The sequence below is a fragment of the Pyricularia grisea genome (assembly GCF_004355905.1).
Source record: "Pyricularia grisea strain NI907 chromosome Unknown Pyricularia_grisea_NI907_Scaffold_1, whole genome shotgun sequence".
Lineage (NCBI taxonomy): Eukaryota > Fungi > Ascomycota > Sordariomycetes > Magnaporthales > Pyriculariaceae > Pyricularia > Pyricularia grisea.
The window spans coordinates 6,475,763-6,500,428 of NW_022156716.1; the positions used below are offsets into that span (position 1 = coordinate 6,475,763).

The window sequence follows — 24,666 nt, forward strand, 5'->3', positions numbered from 1 at the left end:
CCCCCCCCCCCCGACTGAAATTAACTCGCCAGGGGTTTTGCAGGGTGGCAAAAGAATCCGACTTACCGAAGTTTGACCAACCGGGTGCCATCCTTGAGGGTCCGTGTCTCAACAACATTATAGGCATGTCGCTCTTGGATGCCGTCCCTAGTACCCGTACCACCATCCAGCAGACCGGTCGAGCACCCAAAGAGGAACTCCTTGTTGCTGTTGTTCAGTTCGTTGTCCCAAAAGACATCGGTGTCGAGGATGTCCGAGGTTAGAAGCTCGGTCGTCACACCGCTGCTCAGATCTTCAAGACCCTCGCCGATCCAACCCCCAGCAAGGGATGCGTAATCTCCGTGGGCCTTGGCGTAAGCTTTTTCCAATAGAGGCACCCACGTCTCGTTCTGGTCCTTGTTCTGGCCAAAGAATAGGGCCTTGGAGCCGGTTTGATACGTCTTGCGATACACCATCTCGGCTTCTTCACGCTCGATTTGCTGTAAAAGATCGCGCTGCATACTCCTGTTGTCCCAATTTGGTGATTTGAGGAACAGCTTGTCGTCGATTATCGAGTAGATCCACTCGCCATCTGTCAAACGGTGTTAGTGCATCTTGATTGCTTAATGAGCAACCACTGAAAAGGCTTCGTACCTCTGTAAAACACAAAACCATAGATACCGATACGAGTGTTGTACTCGACGCAGGTCCTCTGGATGGCACCCTCCACGTTCGCCAGGCCGCTCATGCTAGCCATTAGCCAGCAGTCACCCAATCCCCCCTGCTTGACATCGGATCCGTTGACATTCTTCATGAAGGTCGGGTTGTCGAAGATTTCATGCACACGCTTCACAGCTTTTGGCACTGTTGAGCTTGGATCCTGGAGAGTCGAAGTGTTGAGTGCGAATTTGGTCTTTCCAAGGTAGTTGAGTGTGTTTCCCTTTTCCCATTTGAGGTCCCAGTCCTGTGCAATGTTAGTCGGTGAATAATCGCCTAAAAATAAACTGATGCACAGATAAACTCACCAGGTCAAAACCCGGGTCCCTATATCTCTGGTTGACCCTCTTGCACTCCTGAATGATCTTGCGCACCTTGCGCCTGCACTCATCCGCCGCCCTCTCGTAGCCCGCCCACAAAAGCTCGTTTGCCCGCTCCGATGATGTTGACGCAGGCACGGGCTCGAACGGCAGGATGCTGAGGGCCTTGGTAAAAGTCTTCTTGGAGAAACGCTCCCAGATCTTGTCGATGCTGTGTTGCGGCGGCAGCTTGATCTTCTTCTTCTTCTTGTCGTCAGCATTGTTGCCGCCCGCTCCCAGCGATGGCTTTTCCTTCCTGGCGCGTCCTGATGATTGTAACGAGACAACGCTGGAGGTGGCACCTGGGCTGGGTGTCAAACGCTGGCCCTCGTCCTCCGAGTCGGAGTCGTAGCCCTTGCCTCTTGGTGCAAACATGGTTTTGTTTTATGTTGAGCAAGGTGTATGATGCAAAAAAAGAGGAAGGGAATCTGAAAGTACAGGGTGTGGCCAGGTAGATGAGTGCCTAATAAACAGTCGAATAAAACAAGAATAATAACAATAATTATGATATAAAAAGATCGACTGGTTCGCAATCTTCAGGGTCGTGTTCCGACTTAGGCAGCGAGTCCGCCGGTGTTGTTTAGTCCAAAGCACCTGACACCTGACACTGAGTCCAAGGCCGCCTGGGCTTCTTGAGCAACTAGACTGGTTCTAGCAAGGCGTACAAAGGCGATCAGAAAGATGGGTGTATGTGAAACACACGGTAAACAAAACAAACCCACACAAGGAAAAAAAAAAAAACAGTTTCCTATAACCTATCAAGGTTGTGCCAGTAATGGACGGGGAAGCTAGAAAAACAAAACTTTCAGAAACGAAAAGGGTTGAGAATCGAGAACGGGGAATATAAGACATCTGAAGCACGAGGGAAGAGCGGTGGGTCACCCCTTGTCCGGAGAGGGTCGACTCATTGAGAACAGGCTAACCCAGGTTTTGGAGAAAAAAGTGCTTCTAGATGCGACGATTAGCGGGACCAAGAAAAGGCTCGGGTGGCTTCGGCAGGTGGAAACACCCAAAAAGAAAAGGAAAATAGGGGCCCTTGTGGCCATGGTGTGAAGATGGCTGATAAGGGAAGGACCCTGAATATCAAGGGTTCTTTGTTTTGCTTGGCGGATGAGCGAAGATCAAGGGTCTACAGGAGCACTAGTTTCTAGCTCCGACAATCGGCGCTACGTGATTTGGTTGGTTGATGGCGGCGAAGATGCAAGAGAAACGAAGAGGACTAGCGGATTTTCGTCCTTGGGGGAGGGAGACAGAAGTGGCGGTCGGGTTGAACGGAATTGGCGGAGAAGGGAGGGAAGCATAAGCAAAAATACAACGCTTTCCGGAGCGACGGCAAGATAAGCAGGGATAGAGTCAAGATGCATGGGTCAATCTCGGGGGCCTGGCTGAAAAATTGCGGTCGGTTGACGCTAAATGGCAAGATGGGCATGTATTTGTCAACACGTCCCAGGGTCATGAACACGAAAAATCCATTCATTATTAGGCGCTAATTGAGGCGGGGATGAGCAAGCCCTGCCATGAAGATCAGACAGCAGGTAAACACTGTGTCTGTTTTGTTGGGGATAACATCTGCATGGAAACAGGAGGATCTACAACCAAAGGATCAAGTGAGCCTTGCTGCCTACTCGCCTGGTGGCCTAAAGAGTAAGGTAACATACTTGAGGGTAGGTAGTACCAAGTCTCTGCAAGTGAGGGTGGCTTAGGTGGGCAGCTGAGCAGATGTTACGGATACAAAATTCCAGACTTGGCTGATTATTTGGCACCGACCAACCAAGACAGAATGCGGACCTGAATCGAGCATTAAGTGCTGCGAGTCGACAGCCTTCAATAAATGATTGGACCGGATATCCTCTGGGGCCATCCGAAGTCAGAATGACTGCCGGCTTTGAGAGTAGATAAACGCTAATACCTGGTAAATGTTTATGGAAAAAGGTGCGCAAGCGCCGCAGTTGCGTGCTCGACGGCTTATCTTTTTTTCAACATTGCACCTTTCAAGCTGGCTGCGTCTTACTAACGGCCGACGCCCCAATTACCCCGCCAAAGATGTACAATGCGGGGCACGTAGCGTGCTTGGCGGGGAGCGGCGAAATGTGGACTGGCTTGTTGGCGGATCGAGTGCCGGTTTGTTGGCTCCGTCGCAATCTACCTACTCCGCAAGTCCGTTAATGGATATCTATCTTCACAACCATTTGAACCGCGTCAACGAGCGCGTGACATTTAATAACAAACAAAAACAACAACAAAACAAAGTTCATCCGAATATTTTTCGTTGATGTTTGACTCGAAATACTTTGGAAAAATAAATATTCCAAGATACTAATATGTTAGTTAGCACCATCTGAATCAGGGTAATGCATATTCTTGGTATTTCCAGACAGATTTGATGGAATTAGGTTCTACATCAGTACATATGTGGTGCGGCGTTCCAGGACTCAACAGCTGCTAGTCTTTTCCCATCTTTTTATTCACTTTTTCTCTTTTAGTACCCTTTTTATTCCTCGTGAGCCTATTCCTGCCTTGCTGCTTCACAAAAGGGGCTGGGTGGCCAAATCTCTGGCCAGAGCAGTCTGGCTATTTCTGTTGCTTCTTTGTCCATGGCGATTTTGATTAGTCTAGGTGGTCAGTGATCTATCGTAATTCTGGGCTGTGGCCGATCGAACGCAATTCCTTCGCCTCCCCTGCTAGGCACTGAAGCGCTGTCTGTACCTGGAGTTGCTGGAGAATACTTGTCCTTCGAGAGTTTTTTTTTTTTTTTTTTTTTTTTTTTTTTTTCTTCGATGTCGTGATCGATCATCCATCAGGATTGCAAATCTGATTGACGACTTCAGCTGACTATTAATAATAAAACCGTGACAATATTCCTCCCAATTAGTAGTTGTCGGAAAAAACGGAACACGGTCCCACACAAATTTCTTTGTTCATTTGGATATCGGCCGATAGGTTGGTTGAACTTCAGCTCAGTCTTAGCTTGGGCTGATTGTTTCCATGCATTCTTGGTAGTATGTGCCTACAGTCAAAAGCAATTTAGCGAGGCCAATGTTTTGTTTTCCTTTTTTAAAATATTTCTACATCTTAAGCAACCCACGTGTGTTCGGCAGAGAGTTCAATTAGTCTATCATTGATTTTCCAACCGTGGCAACTCAGATGGAATATATACCAACGCTGACTGAAGACTAGTAAATGCTCCCTGGTGGCAAATCATCCTCTCAAACCTTTAGGACAGGCGCTTCCATTGGCTTGTACCTGGGCTTGCTTGGCTTGCTTGGGTAACTAGGGGTAAATGTAAATAATCGCCAGACACATTGGAGGCTATAAAAACCCTAACCCTGCAGGAATCATCGAAGTCGAACACGCGACTGTGGATTTGCGTGAATGATCCACGAGTAATGAGATGCTTAAGACAAAGAGGCTTTGCAGCAATCAATCTCGCATCGGTATGCAGGAGAAAGGAGTATGCGGTGCTAATTATAGTATCTTTCCCCTTTACATCACGTAATATCACTTGGACGAGGCAAACATAATTCAGATGTCGCAATTGCGAAAGCGGATTTGGGTACTGCAAAAAGTACATAAAAACATGTTTAGTTTGGACTACTAAAACATCATAAATAACATCGGTTGACGCAATTAGATTCTGATTATCGAAAGAACTATAGACGCCAGGAGAGACCCCGAAAAACAAAAGTAACCCACAGAAGGGTTTGACTCTAGGACGCGTATTTTGATCCCTCGAAAAACCTCACCGGGGAAGCCGAGATCGTCTCATAAAAGGGACACAAAATGCGCCTAACTGTGGTACCGAACAACAACGGCAATGCCTCAAAGCTTGACAGACACTAGACACCTACTGAAACTTTGCTGTATATAGTAGCCGGTGAGCTATATTCAGGCAGGTCCAGAGCTATAGTGGGTTGTCGGCTCCACCCCCTTAGGGCTTCGGCAGAGCCTCATATCCCCGCATGGCTACTACGCTGGGTTTTTGTATAGAATAGACGCCGGGGCAAAGGAACAAAAGCTTTGAACCGCCGAATCATGGATGGGATTTACACAAAACAGAGTAGTAGACTCGACACGGAGTACCAGCTGTCAAGAGCGCATGATCCAGTTCATCTAAGTCTGCCCCAAGGACGAGTCAAGCGCGATGGAGTAACTCGACGCTATTTGACGAATCACGGAATTCGCCTTGTCAGCCTCCACAACAATATCAAGGACCCGAGGTTGACCCGATATTTACTCCTGGCTTCCCTTTCGGGATCTTTCGTTGCGCTTCTGCAACGCATGGTATCCCGCACTTATTTTCGGACACTCGCAAGCGCGAAAGAGGCACTTTCATCCGTCTGTGGCTCCCATGAATATCATTACCCCATGGGCAACCGATAAACAATCTCTCCTAATAAGGGGCGGATCCATCATCGCGGGTTGACATGCCTCTTAGGGACAGAGAGACTTAGGGAGATGCGACAGTGGATCTTGTTTATTGAGAATTGAACAGATGCGCAGCCTTTAATCCTCGTAGTCGAGTTACATGGGTCTTGGGCGCCGTAATCATATAAATATGGGAGTTGCTCGCGATGTTGTAACTTGACCCACGATACTAATCCAGCGTCGAACATATCTCGACGTCTTCTGGTCTCGTCTTTAATTGCCCATTAATTCTTCAAGGCTCCCTCTGTAGGTAATACCATTCTTTGTACCACACTCTCTTCTTCCCGTCATACAATCCAGTTTGACGCCACATTCACTTTTCTCTTTTAATATTCTTTTTTGGGGGCAAATCGAAGAATCCGAGATAATGTACGCCAAACAGCTCATCGTCGCCGCCCTGACGGCAACAGCCGCGGCCTTCCCCATGATGGCCAGCTTGGACTCGGGCGACTCCATCGACCACACGATCATGGCCCGCCAGGCGCCCGCGGACCACCAGTACCAGGCCCCTGGCGCCAATGACGTGCGCTCGCCCTGCCCCATGCTCAACGCGCTGGCCAACCACGGCTACCTGCCCCGCAGCGGCCTCAACATCGACATGGCCACGCTCAAGCAGGGCTTCACTGACGGCGTGAACCTGGCGCCGGACGCGACCGAGTTCGCGGGCAACAAGGCGCTCACGGCGGGAGACGGCACCCGCTTCAACCTCGACGAGCTCAAGAAGCACCACATCCTCGAGCACGACGGATCCCTGTCCAGGCAGGACATCGCCCTGGGCAACAACCTGGTCTTGAACCAGACCATCTGGTCAAAGACCCTGCAGGACTTCCCAAACGACCAGATCAGCCTAAGCGATTCCGCCCGCGCCAGGAAGCACAGGCACGCCGATGCAAAGGCCGCCAACTCGCAGTACGATCTGCCCTTGAACGAGCAGCTTATCAGCTTCATCGAGTCTGCCCTGTACCAGAGCGTGTTTGGTCAGGGCACCGATGGCGGCGCGCGTAAGGACTGGATCAGGACTTTGTTTGGTGAGTCTTTTTTTTCTTCTTCTTTTTTTCTCTTCCTCTTCTCCCCTTTCAGTGACGGGATGGTTCAGTGTGATTGAATGAGACATATCTGACTAACATTGGAAAACTATTGCGACGCAACAGAGCAGGAGCGTCTTCCTTTCGAGCAGGGCTGGTCGAGGGCCACTTCTCCCATCAGCACCGCGACAGTTCTACTTGTTACCTCAAAGATCGCTGCTCTGACCGTGGTCGTATAAGGCTGGGTTGGAGAATAATAAATAATGTAGTAAAGGTCAAAATATACAGACTTATTGTACTCTTCAATGTACCGTCTCGTCTATAAAAGGATCATGCAATAAGGGTGAAATGTGATTCACTCTAAAATTTAGCATTGAACAGGCGGGATCCTGGCAAGGCATGATTGTTCCGAGTGTCATGAAATCTCCGTATCATCGGAGGAAAAAGTACAAGATGAGGACATTCATGACTAGTTGACGTGTGGAGAAGTTTTAATTATTTTCTTTCTGCCCCTACTCCTCACCAAATTTCTCACTCGGGTATAATTTTTGATACTCATGGTTCGTCCATCGTCTCACCATCTTGGACCCGGCACAAAAGTCTCTCCCATGGGCATAGGCACAGTGGCGGTCCCACTTACAATCGCCACGGGCGTCCCGTACGCTGTGGCGATGCTCTTGGTTTGATCCGCCGGCCGGATCGGAGCTGCGCCGCTGACGAGCGTCGGCCCAGGGATAACATACGTCTCCATCGGCACCGCGACGTCGATATCCAACCCCGGGTCGTCACTCCGATAAATCTCCGTAGCAGGTATCCCCTCGGCGTAACCCACCGCCCCTGCCCTCCACGTCTCGCCCTCGGCGGCATCATCCCCCAACACCCACAAGTTCAAACAGAGCGGGTAGTTTTGCGCCCCGCCCTTCTTCGCGGCAAAGTGCAGCGCGATGAGCTCGTGTCGCATCACATAGGCGCCGGGCGCCGTCCCCTTGGGCACAGTCACGATCCAACTGTTGTTGTTGGCGATGACGACGTCGCTCGCCCACCTGCCCGGCGGGCCATTTTTTTGGTCCAGCAGCGCGGGCGCGCTGTCGTCAATCTTGAAGAAGTCCAGCGCCTGTTTGTCGACGCCCGCGCAGCCGTCGTCGCCGTCGCACCGCGCAAGGTACGTCAGCGCCGGCCCGACGTGGTTGGCGGGCCAGCCGTTCCACTGGATGTGAATCGAGTCGCCGGGGTGAACGGGCGCGTGTGCGGTCGCGGGCGTGGCGGCCCGGTGGCAGATGATATCGGGGTCGGAGTAGAAGGTCCCGTTGACCGGGCCGTCGTCGGTGTTCTTGGCCGTCCAGCCGACGATGTTGGCTGCGTTGTCGGTGGTCTTGGGGTCGTGGCCTGGGAACTGCTCGCCGTTGATGATGATGTATGGAATGTGCGAGTGGGCGAGGGCCAGCGCGGGGAGTAGTGCTGCTGCTACGGCGAATAACATGCTGACGTATGATGATTTGATCCGCGGCAGAAGCTGTTTGTGGTGGTAGTTTGGTGTTTGTTCCAACTAAGTTGCTGGGATGGTACCGGATAGGAGATTGCAACGGCCTCGATGTCAATGAATGGAGATTCCCTCCGACTTATTTTCTATACCTGGACAATCCTCCAGTCAAGCTCCGAATCGAGCCTTCGGGGGGACAAACCCCATCCCCTAACTTTTTCAAAACCCAATTCGTATGCAACAAACATCCAGGCTGAGGTCACACAGGGTTGTGACGTTTATGCCGCTATCTGGCGCCCCTGACCAAGTGACGGGAACAACCGCATTGCCAACTAGCGGTGTTGGTGTTTCCGTGGCAAAGGCTGACCATATTGGGTGATATTAAAGGTCACGGCGCTGTTGGAGACTCCATATGCGGGACGGGGAAGCTGAGCCAATATTTAAGGTGAAACTCGGAGGCCAAGCTCCGCAATCACGATCGGCAGTCTTGATCGGTCGCCTTTCGTCCCCGCCAAAAAAAAAAGAAAAAGAAAAAAAAACGCAATTTGGTTGCGACTGGTGTCTTTGCTTTCCAGTTTCCAGGGTCTGAGATCTTGTCAATTGCTGACTTTTGTTCATCTGTTCAAAACTCATAGGGCAAAGACATTTACTGACCGTAAGGGGATACCGCCATAACGTGTAGCACGTGGGGAAAACGGGATTGAGCTGGCGACTCCGAGAAGAAGAAAAGAAGGGAGGGAAAAAAAGAAAAAAAGAAAAAAACTGTTTCACGAAGAGAGGCCAGGGGGTATAAACGTCAATTTTTCCCCCATCGGTCACTCAACGATCATCAGAATGACCTCGAATCACAACCGGGTCGGGTTCGACAACAACCGCCATCAATGGAAGCTGTTGCTGCACAGGGGTATCGGGTTGCGGTGTGGCCCGCGCAAAAGCACTCCTGACGCAAAGAGACCGCGGCGTCCGTCGGCTCCACCACGGTCGCGGCCACGAAAGAAATCGGCGGCACATGGGCATGGATGCACAGATAATGGCCAAGCACGGCTCGAGGCTCGTGAGCAGCGTCGTCTGGACGAGGTTTCCCGTCTCGTTATGTTGAAAGTCGGTATTGAGGTTGTTGAGTATGCGGAAGATGGCGACGACGATGCAGCTGTGGGGTTTCGTTGGATATCAGTTGCTGTTTCAGAATGATGGCCTTGATTGCTACAACGTACACAATACCGACGAGGAAGCACGACATGAGGCCCAGCTTGTCCCTCCGCGGCAAGCGGAGACGCCATAGTGCTGGCCGAGTATGAAATTGTGCATTAGTATTTGTGGAAAAGCCCAGGCAACTCATAAAAGAGGCAGAACATACGGTACTGCGGAATAGCAATGACTATCATGTCGGTCACAATGTTGGTCGCGTTCATGGCGTTTACGAGGGCCTTCTCATCACCGCAATGCTTGACAGTCGCCAAAATGGGCTGGCAAATTGTCATTCTTGCAATCCAGAAAGCAAGAGCCCAGGCCAATATGACACATAAAGCAAGGTGGGAAAACAGACGGACGTTGCCATGCGCGGTGAAGATGCGCATGTACAGGCAGATGATGCTTGCCTTGCTGCATGCCAGCGAGGCGATGTAGGAGGACTTGAAGGTGACCTGGAGCTGTTTTAGATGCGTAATGGTATCCAGTCAGTCTGCGGCGAGTGGCATAAATGATCCTTCTGCTTGCTGGCAAGAGTAGATGGAGTACCCACTGGACGCAATAGGGGCAGGTTGACAGCCGTTTTGCTCTGGTCGTACCCGATACCATGGAAGCTCACTTGCTCGGATGAAGCACGGATGTTAGCATTCTTGAGAGCTGCTCATCTCGAAGGGGCTAATGCTGAGGTCTCCAAACACCTACTAAAGGCCTGAAGAACAACTATAAGCGTTGCAAATGGCTGCAGATGCAAGACGTGGTCAGGCAAAGGTTTGACTGGCGGCTCCGTCTTTAAAATTTCCACCCAAGATGCAAACTTCAAACATACCCAAGCTATGAAGAGAAGCCAGTCATCCCACCAGAAGGACAAGCATGAGTTGATTCTGGAAAGGGTCCGCGCAACGACTGCAAAAGTAGCGAGGACCAGGAATAGAACGTTCAAAGCGAGAGTTCGTGATGCGGCGTTAGTGATTGGAAAGTAAACCAACTCCGACATGGCAAGCTGATTATAAGGAACCAACTACCATGAGGACTCGTTCCTGTGCTATTCGTCAACCTAATCCCAATCATTTTGTCATTGCCATCAGAGAGAGTATATGCTGGTACGGACGCATGTATCTGGAGAAACGACGTAAGAAATATGGAAAACGTATGATATAACAAATAGGAAAAAAGAGAAATCCCCCACCGATTAGCATTAGCCCAAAGGGGCTAGTATGAAAGGAGCAATTCCCGTGTTTTGTGGCCATTTCCTCCCACAGTCCCTTTGTCAATCACAAAAGGGATCTCGCATGTCACATGTTCAACGGTCATGTATCGGATCGTGCAACTAGGGAAACACAGAGTTTTCAATCCTACCAACCATCCGATGTTCCAAGGCATTTCCTTGGGATTGTAAGAATGCTAAAGTGACCGTTACTGACTAGAGCCTATTACATTTTGATGCAACTCCCATGCGTTTTTAGGTGCAGAAAGTTTGTTTACGATGTTGCAGAATTTACAAAATCATTGGGTAGAGGATAAACTTCGACCGCCGTTTGGCTGGATACATTAGCATACGGGAGCTAGACTAGCATACAACCCCGGCCAACCTTGGCTAAATAGCCCCGGCAGCTTGGTTTCCACGAATCTGCCCTGTAGCTTCTCATTTTCTACGTTTGATCCAAAGAAATCGAGGTATGCATAATTATAGAGCTCTTCGCTTCCAGCTTCAATGCATACATGGTACTGAATCGTACTCGGCGTTCTGCCCGCGGCCTACTACCCTTATATTGTTCCGAGTAGACTTTCAGGATCTCTTGTTAGTTTACAGACACCCTTTACCCACAACCCGAGCCGGGAGATCCAATGGTTGTCCTTCATGTAAGGAACAAGCCCCCGTCGACGATCTGCGTCTGACCCGTGATATAGTTCGAATCTTTGCCGGCCAAGAAGCTCACCAAACCCGCCACATCCTCCGCCACGCCCGTCCTACCCAGCGCAATAGCCCCCGCTGCCGTCTTCTGCATCATGTCGCCCGGCTTGACCTCCCCACCGGCCAGCTTGCCCAGCTCCCGATCTATCAGGCCCCACATGTCGGTGCCAATAATCCCAGGACCGTACGCGTTGGCCGTGATGTGATGCGGGCCCATCTCCTGCGCGTACGCCTGCACGAGGCCCCTGACGGCAAACTTTGTCGCGCCGTAGGGCCCCATCAGCGCCGCCGCCCGGAACCCAGCCACGGACGACGCGGCGAGCAGCTTCCCGGGCCTCTCGGGAGTGCACTGGCCCTGCGCGATGAGCTGCCGCGCCGCCGACGCGAAGCAGTGGTGCACGCCGCCGACGTTGATGCGCAAGATCTGGTCAAACTCGGCCGCGTCGTGCTCCAGGAGCGGCTTGATGCGCACGATGCCCGCGTTGGCCACCATGGTGTCGAGCGGGCCTAGGCATCTCACGCTCGTCGCCACCATTTCGTCGACCTGTGAGGCGTCCGAGACGTCGCCGAGCGCCACGCATGCTCGCCGCCCCTCCATATTGCCTATCTCGCTCGCGACCGACTCGGCCGCGGTTCGCAGGACGGGTAGGTCATTGATGCAGACGTCGTAGCCGTCGCGGGCCAGGCGGAGGGCGATGGCTTTGCCGCTGGATGGGGGTTTGGAGGGAGTAGGTTTTTTTAGTCCGGGGAAGACTTTGCGCGGGGGTACTTTATACTCAAGCAATCGGTGGAATGGGATGGGGAAAAAATAAGACAAAAAAAAAGGGGAAATTCTTTTGTGACTTACATTCCCCGAGCTGCACCCGTCACGATGGCTGTCCGTGGCCGAGGTGCAGCTGCCGTCGCCAAGCTGCGGCGGGAATTGGGGAGAAACGAGGGCGAGAGACGGCGAGAGGCTGCGGAAAACATTGCTGAAGGAAACAAAGACCGGCTTTGTGTACGAGAAGATCGAGTCAAATCCAAGATTTCCCACCCTATCTAATTTAAGTTTACATGAAATGTTCTAGGCTGCGAGGCAGAGACGAGGAGGACTTCCTGCCGAGCGCTTCTGCATCCCAAAATCCTATTTTTGCAAAGAACTCTCCTAGTGCGGGGGAAATCCCCCCCCCCCCCCCCAAATTTCGTCACAAAAATTTGGCTCTAGACCTAGACTAGTTCTAGAACGAGGCCCAAACATCGGCCATAGCCCGATATGTGGAGTCGGTCTTTCTCCGGACCTAAGCACAGGAGAGGCGGGGTTTTAGAGCTGTGTCGATCTACGTACGAGTTTTAATCACTATCATCAACATGCTCATCGGTGACAAGGTGTGCTCTCGAGCGGCAAAAAAGACGCTCATCTTGGATTACTTTTTTATTAAGCTGTAGGTTCTTGTCATTGCTACTTTGCTATCTAGATATCTGCTCTACCAGCACATTTTTCACACAGCTAAACACCCATATCCCAAAGTCCCCCCTTAACGCCTGTCAGGGAGAACAGTAGGCACAGGCGGCCTGCTGGTGGTCCTGGGCAGCTCAGGAACGGGCTTGGTCGGGATGCAGGCGCAAGCACTGCTGACCCTCGAGACGACAACGGGGATCTGCGTGGGTGCGGGCGGGGTGTTGTCGTCGGGGCAGGTGTCGTCGTCCTCCTCGACCGGGGGCGGGGCGGCAGCAGCACCACCGCAGGCATCGACGGCGTAGCTAGGGACGCCGGCGGTATCAAAGTACTGGCGGGTCAGGAAGTCGTGGCAAAAGTCGGTGCTGGCCTCGAGGCGGCCCGGGATGTGCGAGGCACGAAGGGCGCGCATGCAGTTATCGGCGCTGCAGGTCTTGGGCTTGGGGCACTCCTTAGAGGTCATCTTGACGACGAAGGAGCCACGCTCGATGGTGTGCAGAAAGATGAAGCCCGACTTGAAGCCAGCGTATGACGACCACGATCCCAGGAAGGCGACCGAGCCGGAGCCCTCGTTTTCGTCGTCCTCGGGGTAGATGTCGATGAAACCGGCCTCGCATACGCTTCCGCCGGTGGGGTCCGAGGGGATCGAGCTCACGTCCCAAACGTTGAGGCCGTTGCCGTAGTTGGACTGGTAGACGAGGCCATCAAAGACATACTGGTTGTGGTCGATGCCACGGGTGCGGTGGGCAAAGTTTCCAGTGTAGACGGGGTTCTCAAGGTCGCGGATGTCAAAGATGTGAGTGGTGGGCAGACCACGAGTCATCGGGCCGACGTCGGCGTCACGCTCGTCAAACTCATCGTCCAGGAGCAGGTACTCCTGGTTCATCTTGTCGAGAACAGCACCCTGGTGGATGTACTCGGCGCCAGGGAAGCTGGTGATGGAGATGATGTTGGTGACGTTGCCGATCTTGTTGGTCACATCGTAGATTGTGAGCGTGTCCTCGTTGTAGCCGTAGCAGATGTCACGGCCCTCGTAGCGCTTGTCAGGGCCACGGTAAACCAAGCATTCGGCATCGTGGACGTATCTGTTTCAAGTACCAGATATGTTAGATCTTGCACAAACGGAAAACTGGTGCACAGAGATTTTGGTTAAGGACTCACCCGTCACCGGCAGCACAGCCAGGGCTGAATGGCTTTGTAGGGTCGCTGATGTCGAGGTAGATCAGACCGCCCTTGCAAGGCAGGTCGTTGGGGCGCACACGAATGGTCTCGTTACCACCGACGGAGCCGCAGGCAATGGCATAGCCAAGCTCCTCGTTGACGACAACGTTGTGGGTACGGCCAACCGGGAGCTCATCCCAGTGACCAGTAAGCTCCTCCTGGGTAAAGGTCTTGGGGCTGGCGGGGTCAAGATCGAGCAGCTTCTTCATGTCAAAGAATTGAATTCCGTGCTGGATGGCCTCGGAACCAACAACCATGATATCCTTCACCACACGAATCTCTCTCCAGTTCGAGCCGATGGAGTCGAACTGGGGAAGGCGACCCAAGTATGAGAGCTTGCCTTCGCTGGTGATCTCGGCAAAGGCGGTTCCATCGTACTGACCAATGGCGACGAACTCGCGTCCGTCAGCCGAAGTCCAGCCCCAAGACGACGAGCCACGACTTTGCTTGCTGCCCAAGTCAGCGTGCGAAAGGAAGTGGTAGAGGTCAATCTGTCGCCATTGGTGTTAGTATAGATTCGCGTTTTAGAAATTACGAGTTCCAGGTCTAGTACTAACGTTGTTACACCTGAAGGTGCTGTTAAAGTCACCGGGGATGGCGGCAGCGAAGCCGTTCTCGCACTTGGTGTAGCCCAGCTCAGGGTACTGGAAGCTGTTCAACTGGCCCGAAGCGAGCTGGGCGTCCCACTGCTTGACCTTCATCTCCATGATGCGGTGGTGGACAGCGCCCGAGTCGTAGTCGGCCTTGTCGAAAACGGCAGCCCTACTCACGCCAGCCAAGGCGGAGTAGAAGGCAGCGACAGCAGCGATGCGAACCATGATTGCGACTGAACCGTGTCGGTCTTGAACTGATACTCAGTTGTTTTTTGATGGCCGAACGAAAGGCTCAAGTAGCTAGGCTGGGCTCAATGGCAAAAGGAAGCCGCGGGCTGACCGAGAAAGCCTACAACCGCCTGCAGCTGTGTGGTGGCGGAGAAAAGACTCACTCTTATATCGGCCGCCAAGATTGTCGTCATTGCTATACATTACCATATATTACCATACCGTCGCCGCCATTTAGCTGTCGAGCTGCTTCATTCGGTAAGTGCTTGTTTCCATGTTGTTCTTGTCACGGCCGTGGCAAACGTTGGCAAAGATAGTGAATACAGGGTATCCATTGGGTAGCTTGAAGAGGGAATACCGATCTTCGACGGTTACCGTAGCCATGGTACGGCCAAACAGGTTGGTGGCTCTCGGCGCCGAGAGGACAAGCCAGTATGGAAATTGGCCGGTGTGCTTGGCGACAGCTGTGGTACTGCACTGGGTGCACGCGACAAAGGCGAGTCTCCAAGTCAAGCCACCCTCCCTCTGAGCGCCGAGAGGCAAAGCCAAGATAGCAAGGGCAAAAGATTGATAGGCTCGGCGAGCTTGTCGCGCCAATATGAAGGTGTTGATGCGAACGAAAGGCTTCAGAGTGCGAGTCTTGGAGTCGAGTGTCCCTTACCCCTCACCGCGCCTCTCCAACAATTATTTCTGCATTCCCCCGCAACTTGGAGTGTCTTGGCAGCTTATCTTGGCATTGAAACTCTTCGTCCGTTCTAGGCAGGTCGGATTGATCAATTCTTGTTGAGGCGTGGCTGGTCTCCGATGACCCGAAGGTCGGGTGCTGAGCCAACCAACCGTGCTCGGAGGTTAGCGGCTTTGGAAAGGTTCGATGCACCGTAGGAAAGGTAGACGAGTGGACACCCCCGCCGTGCACGTGGCGTTGGTTGGGCTCTGGGCGAGCCGACCGTAAGGTACCATACCTGACCAAACTTGTGTTTCTTATTTCTCTGTTTAAGATGTCTTGGACATCCTGGACGCATCTCTTCCCTCTTGCCACCCGAATCCCCTGATATAAGCTGCCAAGTCTTTCTTGGGCTGCACAGTCTTGCCAGTCACACAACTATGAAATTTATCAATCTCGATTGGTATTTTGATTTTCAGAGTGACCCCAGTAATGATAAACTTTATGTTGCAATATCCTGTCAAGCTTGGTGAACATGAGCCTTTGGATACTTTACAGTTTTGAGACATACACCATGTCGATGAATCCTTTGGTCACATCCAGTTGCTGATTGCGCAGTGTAACTTAATGAGGGGCAAGAGGGGTTCTCCGTGCGACATGGCATTGTTCCACAAACTCGAACTCGATAAAACAAGGGCCGTCATTTGAGCCCACCGCAAGATGCATCATGGCGACAGTTGGATGAAAGAGATACAGTGGCAACCCGGTTTATCAAGGCGCATAAAAATGTGATCAGTACTGCAGTAATACACCATGCCCAAGCAAGTTGACAAAAATTTTATGCTACCTTTGATACGAATTTACGATGGTGCGTCGAACTAGCCAAGTACCCAAGCCACATCGACGCCAAGCTCACCGCACACATATTCATATCCTCCAGGCTTCGCTTTATAAGCCTCTTTGCGCAGAGACCGGCGAGATTCGACTCATAGTGGTCAATCCGGGCAACTCGCCCGACCCGATCAGCTGCAGCTTCGACATAGTCTCACTGACCGACGCACCGATACCCGCATACGATGCGCTCTGTTATACCTGGGGAGATGATGAGATCGGCCGCCAACCAACTTTTGTGGATGGGCAACTCCTGCATGTGCGACTGAACCTCCATGCCGCGTTGCAAACAATCCGCACCATCACTGGTGCAGCCGTCCTATGGATCGATGCCCTCTGCATCAACCAATCGGACCTGGGCGAGCGGGCGCGACAGGTTCGCATCACGAGAGATATCTTTGCCAGGGCCAGGAGAGTTCTAGCCTGGGTTGGCCCTCTACACGACGAGCGGGATTTACACGCGATGCATCTTATGACTAGAATTATCCTCGAGCCGGAAAGGTGGGCAAGCGAGGCCACCCGGGGCCTGATAGGAATAGATAATCTACACGAGAACCCGCTGTCCTCCCTTTACCACTTCCTCTCCAGACCATACTGGGGCAGAATGTGGATAGTTCAAGAGCTCGCCGTTGCACAAGAATGCTGGGTGCTATGTGGGTCGATCAGGCGACCATTCAGTGACTAGATATCTCTGCCGGCGAAGCTGCTGCCACTGATGCGGCTGGAGGATCTAGAGACTTCGGTTCCAGGGAAGGCGGCGGATCTTGCGGGCACCCTGACCTTCACTCAGATGATCGACGCGGTCTGCCATTTCCGAGAAAACGACTGCAAAATTGACCTCCGAGGTGCGCTGGAGTTCCTTCCAGGCCATAGCTGCTCAGATCCAAGAGACAAGGTCTACGCAATACTGGGACTGTGTGGTGAAGCAACCCGTACCGCCATTGTCCCTGACTACAGCGAGGCAATGACACTTGTGAAGCTTCATCGACGGGTTGTGGAACATTGCCTGGATGTCGAGGGGAATCTCACTGTTCTTGCTGGACCTCGTCATCATGTTGCACAGGATGATGGCTTGCCATCTTGGTGTCCAAGATTTCACGATATTGATCAGTGGCTTGCAAAAGATCCCTTGGACCTTCGAGGTCTCGGCCTTGCCCATTCACCCTCGTTGAGATTCATTGACCATGCTGAAACGGGTCCTATGAGGCTGATAGTCGAAGGCTACGTGGTAGATAGGATAGCTACTATTGTAGACATCTCAGACCCCGACATCACACTGGAAAGTCCTACCCCGCTGCCTTTGCTCGAAGAGATAATCAGCTCTACTCTGCAAAAAGTAGCCAACAGCACTCGGAAGCCAAATGCCAAACTTGACAGAGGAGGCCCACTCAAAGAAGCGGCCATGACTACACTTGAATGGCTACTATCATCCGAAGAAAGCCCTCTGACCTCTGAGTCCTTCCAGAATGTAGCATCGACCCGTCTCAGGCGTGACAGGATATTTCTAACAGAGCTTAATCTGGTCGGAGTTGGACCTATTGTTTTTGATCAAGATGACTTGGTTTGCGTCATACATGGCATGTCTCTGCCGATTGTTCTTCGGCCAACTGCAAGTCGGCCTGGTGAATACCTTTTCCTTGGAGACTGTTTTTTTATGAGCTTTTCAAGGCCCAATTATCAGGCCAGGGTAACCACAGTAATCTTAGCATTGGAGCTAGCCAAGAGTTCCTGATCCGCTGAGTCTCAGCTGTCAAGAACAGTAAAAGCCTAGACCACGATGACAACAACAAACTCAAGAGAGCTTCCACTGGCTACCATTTGTTGCTAATTCCATACACCCTGACTTTGATTAAAGTTGTCGTGGTTCCTCACGTTTTGGACCCTTGATGAGCAAACAGCAAACAACATCACCTATAGGCTAGCTTGATATGAGACTAATTTCAAGGGTTACTTGCCAGCTGGACCTAATTTGGGTAATCCCGAAGCCACAAACCTCATGGGTAAGCTCGATACGATGAGTTTGTCACCTTTGAAGTGCGGTGTTCCTCGCGTGGTGAAAAGACGGATTCCTCCCCGGCCAGAAGTAAAGATTTGTTTTACCCGGGCCAGTCGTCGATCGGAAAAATTGGTTTAGTCTGCATCACATATCTAGAAAATATCCAAAGCTCCATGCGTCCAAGGAATGCTGTATATAATACCCAGGTTTTCTTCCGATTATTGTGTTCGTTGGCCTCAGCTATGGACACCACTTGATGACATCCCGAGCAGAGCTTTTGATTTTAGTTTGGGGACAGAAGCCCCTATGGCACAGCGCCTCCTAGGTACATTTCGCCAAACAAACGCGGGTTCACGTGATACAGCGACGAACAACGTCATGTCGACTCCCCCTCTGTTTGTTTGCCTCGAGGCGGGTTGCTTTGTGGGGCTCAGTGATGTTGTTGCTAGTCCTTGGTTTTATCATCTTGCGCGTCAGACTTCCATCACATCTTAACCCAACCAAAAAGCCCGAAAGAGAACCTCACCTGTGATAGCAATTTCCAACAAAACACGAGCTCTTTTACTCACCATGATCACTCCCGCCGTGTCAGTTGCCGGTTGAATTCCATTCCGTCGTGGCACATTTCTCCTGCCAAGGACTAACACCAGGTTTCACTCACAGGATTATGCTGGCAGCAATCTACTACATGCTCAGGCTTCTACATGCTCTCCGAGACGATGATCGCTTTCCTCTGTGGAACTCAATCCCTGATATTTCCCTTTCGGTAAGTTCAGATTGATAGTCTGAAAAGCAGGTGAAAACTTTGGTAAAAACTGAAATGTCGTATTCAAGCTGTGGAAAGCCGCTACCAATCTCATCCGATATGGCAGTTTCAAGAAAAGGGTCAGGTTTGACATGTCACATCTTGAGCACTCCATACAGGAGGCAGATGACAGACTCTAGGTATGCTCCGATACTTCACACACCTTTACATTAGGGGTTCGCTGGCTAACCCATCGCCCGGCACACAGAGTATCTCCATAATCTCACATCCATCTGGGGTCTCATACAGGTGAAATCATTACACCAAACCTTTCCAACGCGGCAACTATATTTCACATACACACTACACCATATGCGAGCTAGGATGGCAAGAAACGGGGCTTTATTGATGGACTTCGCCTCAGATCTTGCTGGTACTTGATAGAAGCTTGCAGCATTCGAATAGGTCAACAGAAGGCTTTGCACCAAGTTCTTCTGTACTCTCAGGCTTGACGTGCTCCTACCTGCGGATTTGTCCTCATTATTTGCTTGGGATTTTCGGCAGTTTTCTTGTCATCTCTTCCACTCAAGAGAAGTCCTTAATTTGATGCAATGAAAGCAGGATAGACAGCTTAAAGAAAAGCTCAACATAGTCTCCTTTTACTGCAGTGATTGTGTCTGACAGTTTTCGGCCCTTTGTTTTCTTGAGGTGAATGTTGCAGGATCACTTCACAAGGAATTGGTTCCAACAGATGTCGAGTATTCATCTCGGAACAAAGAGACATTCTTCTGGAACCAAAATGCAGACCAGAGGCAGTAAGCATGTATCTTATTTTATGAATTTTGGCAGGCTTGACGATTTGTCATTTGAATCAGGAAAGTTTACAAGCTGCATGAGTTAAACCAACAGCGTTACTCCAAGTCTGGAAAACACAGTACGAAGTCACTCCTTACCTGTATTTATTGGGCCTTAAACTCGGAACCAAAATAGCGCAGATCTGCAAGGCCTGATATCTGTAAAAAAAAAAGTTGCCTGGCAAACCTGGCAGGAAGTTGGCTGTATCAGAAGTTTACAGACCTATTTAGCCGTCAAAAAGGGTTTGGGACCCATTCGTGGATTAAGGCGCAATACGATGCCTGCGGCTGGGCGCATGATTTGTTCCTGAGTGGCGACCGATAATTGGCACAACCATTAACTGATTACGATCGCCAAGGACGAGTTTGCTTATTTAAGTTTTCTGTAGACAAAAGCCCAGAGGCTGTCCCTGATCTTTTAATCTATATTGAAAGCCGGTTAAATTGACATCTCCGGACATCTTGGCCCACCATCAGGAACAGATGCTCAAATGAGCCGATCGCAACCAAAAACCTTCATTATCCTGCCTTCAGAGGCTGGTTGTCATCGCCTGATTATTATGCATGTGTTTTTCAGCAGCGGCAACCTACACGACAAGGTCTTGGTCTAGTTCCAGACCTAGAACAAGATTTATTGATCGGTAAATTTCAGCTCTCCCCCTTGCATTGCATATGCCCGTTGGCTAGGCGAAGCCGGCCCGCATGCATGCCCTGTTACCGTCTAGATATATTTTGAACGCTACAAACATGGTGGGATGTATGTGGTTTTTTGTGTTATCTTCTTGTTCTTTTGTTCCCGAATCTAACTGGCAGCCCACTGGCCAGGGGTCATTTACAGGATCGGTCCCGGAGCAGCGATCCCCGCTCGTCGCTGTACACCAAAAGGACATTCGGCTAGGATTTCCCACCATTCAATCATGAGACGGAACGGCGGCACGAATTGATAAAATCGCTCCTCCGATCGTTCCAAGCTGTGAGATACCCTAAACAGGAACATTCTTAATTGATGTAGCAGTAGATGCCCTGAAAAGCTCGAGGAATAAAAGGAATAAATGAGACCCACACACACCTTTTTGCAGCGGCTAAACAAGCATGAGCTTGTTTCCTTTGTCAGGGACCAATTAGCGTGAATCTTTTCGTAGCAGCTTCACGTACCACGAGCAACTTTTCATGACTGATGAGGAATCTTATTTAGTGGTAGATACCAAGAATTATATAAGATGACAATTGTCTCTCCTGTGCTTGTCGCGCCGACCTCAGGACGACAACCCACGCTCCGGGTACCGCAAAGCCAGTCGCGACCATGCGCTCATCACCGATTCTGCTGCAGCTCCTGCTCTGTGTCTCCGGCCTGGCCGAGACGTTTGACTACGTCGTCGTCGGCGCCGGCACCGCAGGCCTGGTGATAGCCAACAGGCTGTCGGAAAACTCGACCGTCACCGTCGCCGTGATCGAGCCCGGCGGTGACGAGCGCGAAAACCCTCAGGTCAAGAGCGCCAGCAGCTTCCTGCAGGCCTTCAACACCCGCGTCGACTGGAACTACCGCACCGTGAACCAGCCTTTTGTTAACAACCGCCCGCAGCAGTATCACCAGGGCAAGGGGATAGGGGGAACTAGCATCATCAATGGCAGGTTTGCGCGTCTTGGCCACTCCCAGAGACACATTATTCCGTAAGGGATCCAGGGAGAAGATGGAACACTGACAAGATACGCAGGAATGAACTACATCCGCGCTGAAAAGGCTGAGATCGACGCGCTGGAAAAGCTCGGAAACCCTGGTTGGAACTGGAACACGTTGTTCCCCTACTACAAGCGCAACGAGCGCTTCACCGTCCCGAGCGAGGCCCAGGCCAAGGCGGGCATCAAGTACAGGGCAGAGTACCGAGGCACCGACGGGCCCGTCCGCACCGGCTTCCCCTATGACACGGCCAATTCGACCTACGGGGTGCAGATCCGGCAGACCTGGGCCAACGTCGGCCTTCCCGACAACCAAGACTCTTCCGGTGGCGACGTCCATGGAGTCTCGTCGAACCCGCTCACCATCGACCGCGAGGCTCACATGAGGTGGGATGCTTCGAGGGCGTACTGGATCCCGGCCGAGGGCAGGTCGAATCTCAAGATGATCAAGGGCACGGCTAGGAAGATTGTCTGGAGGGCGGGGACTGCGGGCAATGTGCAGGCGAGCGGCGTGGAGTACTTAACGGCAGCTGGTGAGGCTGTTGTGGTGGAGGCTAGGAGGGAGGTGGTGCTCTCTGCTGGATCGCTGAGGAGTCCAGCTATCCTCGAGGCGTCGGGTGTTGGTAACCCAGCGTAAGATCTCACCGGATCTCGTTATACCTACGCTCTGGAGATGAAGCCAGCCCATATACTGACTTAAATCCTGGATTTTCCTTGAATGCCAGTGTCCTGCAACCTCTCGGAATCAACGTCACGGTCAACCTCCCCGGCGTCGGCGAGAACCTCCAAGAGCAGCCCAACACCAGTCTAAACTACGTACTACGAGCGTCACTCACCGGTCAAAACGTGATGCAAGCGTACGCGACAGCAGCCGACGTCTTTGGCAGCAACGTCGGGGCCGTGGCGGCCGCGACGCTTGCCAACATCACATCCTACGCCAAGCTCGCCGTGGACGCGTCGGGCGGTTCAACATTTTTAAACCAGACCGCCGTCGAGATTCTCATGCGCGCGCAGCACGACCTCCTCTTCAACCAAAACGTCACCGCGGCCGAGTATCTGACCTCGATCAGGCAGGGCGGCTCCCTCTCGCTCAACTTTTGGTGGCTGTACCCCTTCTCCCGCGGGAGTGTGCATCTCTCCAGGGACTCGCTGGCCAACGCTTCCGTCATCGTGCAGCCGACCATCGACCCGCGGCTCAACATGGTGCCGTTTGACGTGACGGCCCAGGGTATGGTGGCCAAGCTGGGGGATAAGTTCTCCGAGACGTCACCCATCAAGGAGCTGAAGACTTCGAGGGGTGGGATCGGGTCCAACGCGACTGATGCTCAGTGGGAGAACTTTGCGAGGAGTGGCAGTATGTTTCTCTCTTCTGTTTCCACTTTTGAATTGCTCGATTAAGCAAAAGCTAACAATAACCAATTACAGCCGCCGTCAACTCACATAACCTTGGCACCGCGTCCATGATGAAGCGGGAGCTTGGTGGTGTCGTGGACCCAGAATTGAAGGTTTACGGGACACGTAACGTCAGGGTCATCGACATGTCCATATTCCCTCTCCAATTCAGCGGCCACCCGCAGTCTACCTTGTATGCTGTGGCTGAGAGGGCAGCGGAGATCATCAAAAGGGCTTCTGTGTAGTATTGTTAAGGTTGAGATGGTGAGGTCGAGTATATATTTATTTTTAGTCTACAAGCGATACGCATGACATTTTGGACATTATTCAAGCTGTAGTTATTTCAGGGCACGAACACCCTAAACCACCGCAGGTTGACCCACCTCCAGTTCGAACAGCAGAACACGAACCTCAATCGGACGATATAACCATGTACGCTACGAATTTTTACCATTTTCTCCGCCACTTTTTACGTTGTTTCTTTTTACACATTTGCGATGTTAATAACAACAAACACAGAAAGTAAAAGAATATATACGCGTCGAAATAATGAGTAAATGTGCTTTTATTATCATTTAAGGAAACACTTCAGCTGTATAAAAAAGCATCGCGTGAAAAATGGTGCAGGGTTGGGCGTTAAAAAGCAACTTGTGGCACCCGAGAGTGGACTCGTATGGTGTTCTTTTCTTTTTGTACCGATATTTGTTTGCACTAAAAGCGAGTCAACTTGCCAGGTTTAGTGTTTTCCTGCCCTGAAAAAAACACACCCATTATCAATATGCATAGAAATAATTTTACCAGGCTAGTGCTTGTATCCTAGAGCTGGATCTACCTCGCATGTGTGTCAAATTACCAAAATAGCACCCAGATTCAGAAGTATATTGTTGGCGCTGGTCACTTCCCCAAGCACATTCGTATTCAATCTGACATTTCAACTTACCAGTTAGTAGAGCCTCTCGTAAAGTTTCATGCAGCTGGCTATTGAATGCTGTTATAACAAAGCACTCGAGAATATATCATTATTTGCATAGCCTTTTCACCCTGGGCAAGCAGCTAGATCAAGCACCACCTCCTCCAAAGACTGACTCGTGAAGGCTCGGATATGTCCGTTATGAGAAGTGATATTTATAGGTGATGTGACATTGCGGTGAGGCTAGTCTAACGGATACGGAAAACATGCCATTCACCCCTTTTATCCTCTCAGTTCACTCGCAATCGGTCATGCCGTATCATGCAATTAATTGTAATAGCCATTTTAAAATTTCGTTTTCCAAAGCAAAGGATTTGATCATATTGCCGGTCCATAAAAAATAGCCTTAATCTAATGGCGGAAGCGGATGATTAACTTTACAGCTAAGCATCATATATAACTACAGTCTTCTCCCATGTGCCAACTGAGTCCTCTAGCTCGTTCTCGGGTCATCACTATCCAAGCAGTTCATTCAAAGTAGCTCGTTGTCCTGTTAGTCTAAGGCAAATCCTTTCTTCTTTTTCTGCACTCTTTTCTGACGCATGAAAAGCATAGATTTTACCCTTGGAGCAACATCTCAGACCCAAGAATAATACCTGTCTAGAACCTGTCAAAATGCAGTTTTCACCCCTAATTCTTTCCATATCACTGCTTGCCTTCGAGGCCACCAGCGTCGCTGCCCAGGGCTGGTGCAAAGTCAGCATTTTCAAGCGTCAGAGGCATCGCAATGATAAAGAGATCCAGAGCGTGTATGTTGAAACCAACAAAGAAGCTTTTTGGACATTCAACGGGGAGAAAATTAAAATCAAAGCAGATGATACCTGCGGAAGTGTTAGTCTGCTCTCCGGAGTGATGGATGAAACTAAATATGAACTAGTGGGCGAGCCTCACCCCATCACGACTTGTACCTAAGTG

The 24,666-nt window shown here is 51.2% G+C and overlaps 10 protein-coding genes across 10 annotated transcripts in view; 7 read left to right on the forward strand and 3 right to left on the reverse strand.

The window, feature by feature from the left end:
* PgNI_02005 (uncharacterized protein) overlaps positions 1–2,563 on the reverse strand; it is a 4,928-nt gene extending 2,365 nt beyond the window's left edge. The window contains exons 1-3 of the mRNA XM_031122076.1: positions 1,005–2,563; positions 634–943; positions 67–571 (exon numbers count right to left, since the gene is read on the reverse strand). Of these exons, the coding sequence (XP_030986271.1) occupies positions 67–571; positions 634–943; positions 1,005–1,430 (1,241 nt within the window). The 5' untranslated portion in view covers positions 1,431–2,563. The remainder of the gene's footprint in view (positions 1–66; positions 572–633; positions 944–1,004) is intronic.
* A 3,284-nt stretch (positions 2,564–5,847) lies between these two features.
* On the forward strand, positions 5,848–6,744 carry PgNI_02006 (uncharacterized protein; the record flags this gene model as incomplete). Its single annotated transcript, XM_031122077.1, has 2 exons — positions 5,848–6,508; positions 6,632–6,744. The coding sequence occupies 2 exons, from the start codon at positions 5,848–5,850 to the stop codon at positions 6,742–6,744; spliced, it is 774 nt and encodes a 257-aa protein (XP_030986273.1).
* A 1,755-nt stretch (positions 6,745–8,499) lies between these two features.
* Positions 8,500–9,375, forward strand: PgNI_02008 (uncharacterized protein). Its single transcript, XM_031122078.1, has one exon. The coding sequence runs from the start codon at positions 8,820–8,822 to the stop codon at positions 9,174–9,176; it is 357 nt and encodes a 118-aa protein (XP_030986279.1). The 5' UTR covers positions 8,500–8,819; the 3' UTR covers positions 9,177–9,375.
* A 1,492-nt stretch (positions 9,376–10,867) lies between these two features.
* On the reverse strand, positions 10,868–12,133 carry PgNI_02009 (uncharacterized protein). The gene is made up of 2 exons (XM_031122079.1): positions 11,933–12,133; positions 10,868–11,792 (listed from the first exon to the last, which is right to left on the reverse strand). The coding sequence occupies exons 1-2, from the start codon at positions 12,052–12,054 to the stop codon at positions 11,030–11,032; spliced, it is 885 nt and encodes a 294-aa protein (XP_030986278.1). The 5' UTR covers positions 12,055–12,133; the 3' UTR covers positions 10,868–11,029.
* Positions 12,134–12,456: 323 nt separating this feature from the next.
* PgNI_02010 (uncharacterized protein) lies at positions 12,457–15,157 on the reverse strand. The gene is made up of 3 exons (XM_031122080.1): positions 14,299–15,157; positions 13,682–14,232; positions 12,457–13,605 (listed from the first exon to the last, which is right to left on the reverse strand). The coding sequence occupies exons 1-3, from the start codon at positions 14,557–14,559 to the stop codon at positions 12,600–12,602; spliced, it is 1,818 nt and encodes a 605-aa protein (XP_030987545.1). The 5' UTR covers positions 14,560–15,157; the 3' UTR covers positions 12,457–12,599.
* Positions 15,158–15,783: 626 nt separating this feature from the next.
* Positions 15,784–18,044, forward strand: PgNI_02011 (uncharacterized protein; the record flags this gene model as incomplete). The annotated part of the gene is made up of 4 exons (XM_031122081.1): positions 15,784–16,094; positions 16,167–16,770; positions 16,867–17,678; positions 17,973–18,044. Exons 1-4 carry the CDS (start codon positions 16,092–16,094, stop codon positions 18,042–18,044), a joined length of 1,491 nt encoding a protein of 496 aa, XP_030987546.1. The 5' UTR covers positions 15,784–16,091.
* Positions 18,045–18,683: 639 nt separating this feature from the next.
* PgNI_02012 (uncharacterized protein) lies at positions 18,684–19,058 on the forward strand (the record flags this gene model as incomplete). The annotated part of the gene is made up of 3 exons (XM_031122082.1): positions 18,684–18,700; positions 18,777–18,879; positions 18,948–19,058. 3 exons carry the CDS (start codon positions 18,684–18,686, stop codon positions 19,056–19,058), a joined length of 231 nt encoding a protein of 76 aa, XP_030987543.1.
* A 1,298-nt stretch (positions 19,059–20,356) lies between these two features.
* On the forward strand, positions 20,357–20,725 carry PgNI_02013 (uncharacterized protein). The gene is made up of 2 exons (XM_031122083.1): positions 20,357–20,469; positions 20,538–20,725. The coding sequence occupies exons 1-2, from the start codon at positions 20,415–20,417 to the stop codon at positions 20,654–20,656; spliced, it is 174 nt and encodes a 57-aa protein (XP_030988258.1). The 5' UTR covers positions 20,357–20,414; the 3' UTR covers positions 20,657–20,725.
* Positions 20,726–20,995: 270 nt separating this feature from the next.
* PgNI_02014 (uncharacterized protein) lies at positions 20,996–23,326 on the forward strand. The gene is made up of 5 exons (XM_031122084.1): positions 20,996–21,340; positions 21,428–22,022; positions 22,115–22,743; positions 22,815–23,213; positions 23,301–23,326. The coding sequence occupies exons 1-4, from the start codon at positions 21,016–21,018 to the stop codon at positions 23,024–23,026; spliced, it is 1,761 nt and encodes a 586-aa protein (XP_030987541.1). The 5' UTR covers positions 20,996–21,015; the 3' UTR covers positions 23,027–23,213; positions 23,301–23,326.
* Positions 23,327–24,366: 1,040 nt separating this feature from the next.
* Positions 24,367–24,663, forward strand: PgNI_02015 (uncharacterized protein; the record flags this gene model as incomplete). Its single annotated transcript, XM_031122085.1, has 1 exon — positions 24,367–24,663. The coding sequence occupies one exon, from the start codon at positions 24,367–24,369 to the stop codon at positions 24,661–24,663; it is 297 nt and encodes a 98-aa protein (XP_030987542.1).
* Between the last annotated feature and the right edge of the window lie 3 nt (positions 24,664–24,666).

Bases quoted from the DNA above. Each gene is read 5' to 3' on its own strand.
- PgNI_02013 (XM_031122083.1), top strand. From the start codon at position 20,415: ATGCATGCCCTGTTACCGTCTAGATATATTTTGAACGCTACAAACATG. The intron at 20,470-20,537 runs GTATGTGGTTTT...CCCACTGGCCAG, and splicing joins CGCTACAAACATGGTGGGAT to GGGTCATTTACAGGATCGGT.
- PgNI_02008 (XM_031122078.1), top strand. From the start codon at position 8,820: ATGACCTCGAATCACAACCGGGTCGGGTTCGACAACAACCGCCATCAA.
- PgNI_02014 (XM_031122084.1), top strand. From the start codon at position 21,016: ATGCGCTCATCACCGATTCTGCTGCAGCTCCTGCTCTGTGTCTCCGGC. The intron at 22,023-22,114 runs GTAAGATCTCAC...CTTGAATGCCAG, and splicing joins TCGGGTGTTGGTAACCCAGC to TGTCCTGCAACCTCTCGGAA. The intron at 22,744-22,814 runs GTATGTTTCTCT...AACCAATTACAG, and splicing joins GAACTTTGCGAGGAGTGGCA to CCGCCGTCAACTCACATAAC.
- PgNI_02009 (XM_031122079.1), bottom strand. From the start codon at position 12,054: ATGTTTTCCGCAGCCTCTCGCCGTCTCTCGCCCTCGTTTCTCCCCAAT. The intron at 11,793-11,932 runs GTAAGTCACAAA...ACCCCCATCCAG, and splicing joins ACGGGTGCAGCTCGGGGAAT to CGGCAAAGCCATCGCCCTCC.
- PgNI_02010 (XM_031122080.1), bottom strand. From the start codon at position 14,559: ATGGTTCGCATCGCTGCTGTCGCTGCCTTCTACTCCGCCTTGGCTGGC. The intron at 14,233-14,298 runs GTTAGTACTAGA...CAATGGCGACAG, and splicing joins GCACCTTCAGGTGTAACAAC to ATTGACCTCTACCACTTCCT. The intron at 13,606-13,681 runs GTGAGTCCTTAA...TACTTGAAACAG, and splicing joins GGCTGTGCTGCCGGTGACGG to ATACGTCCACGATGCCGAAT.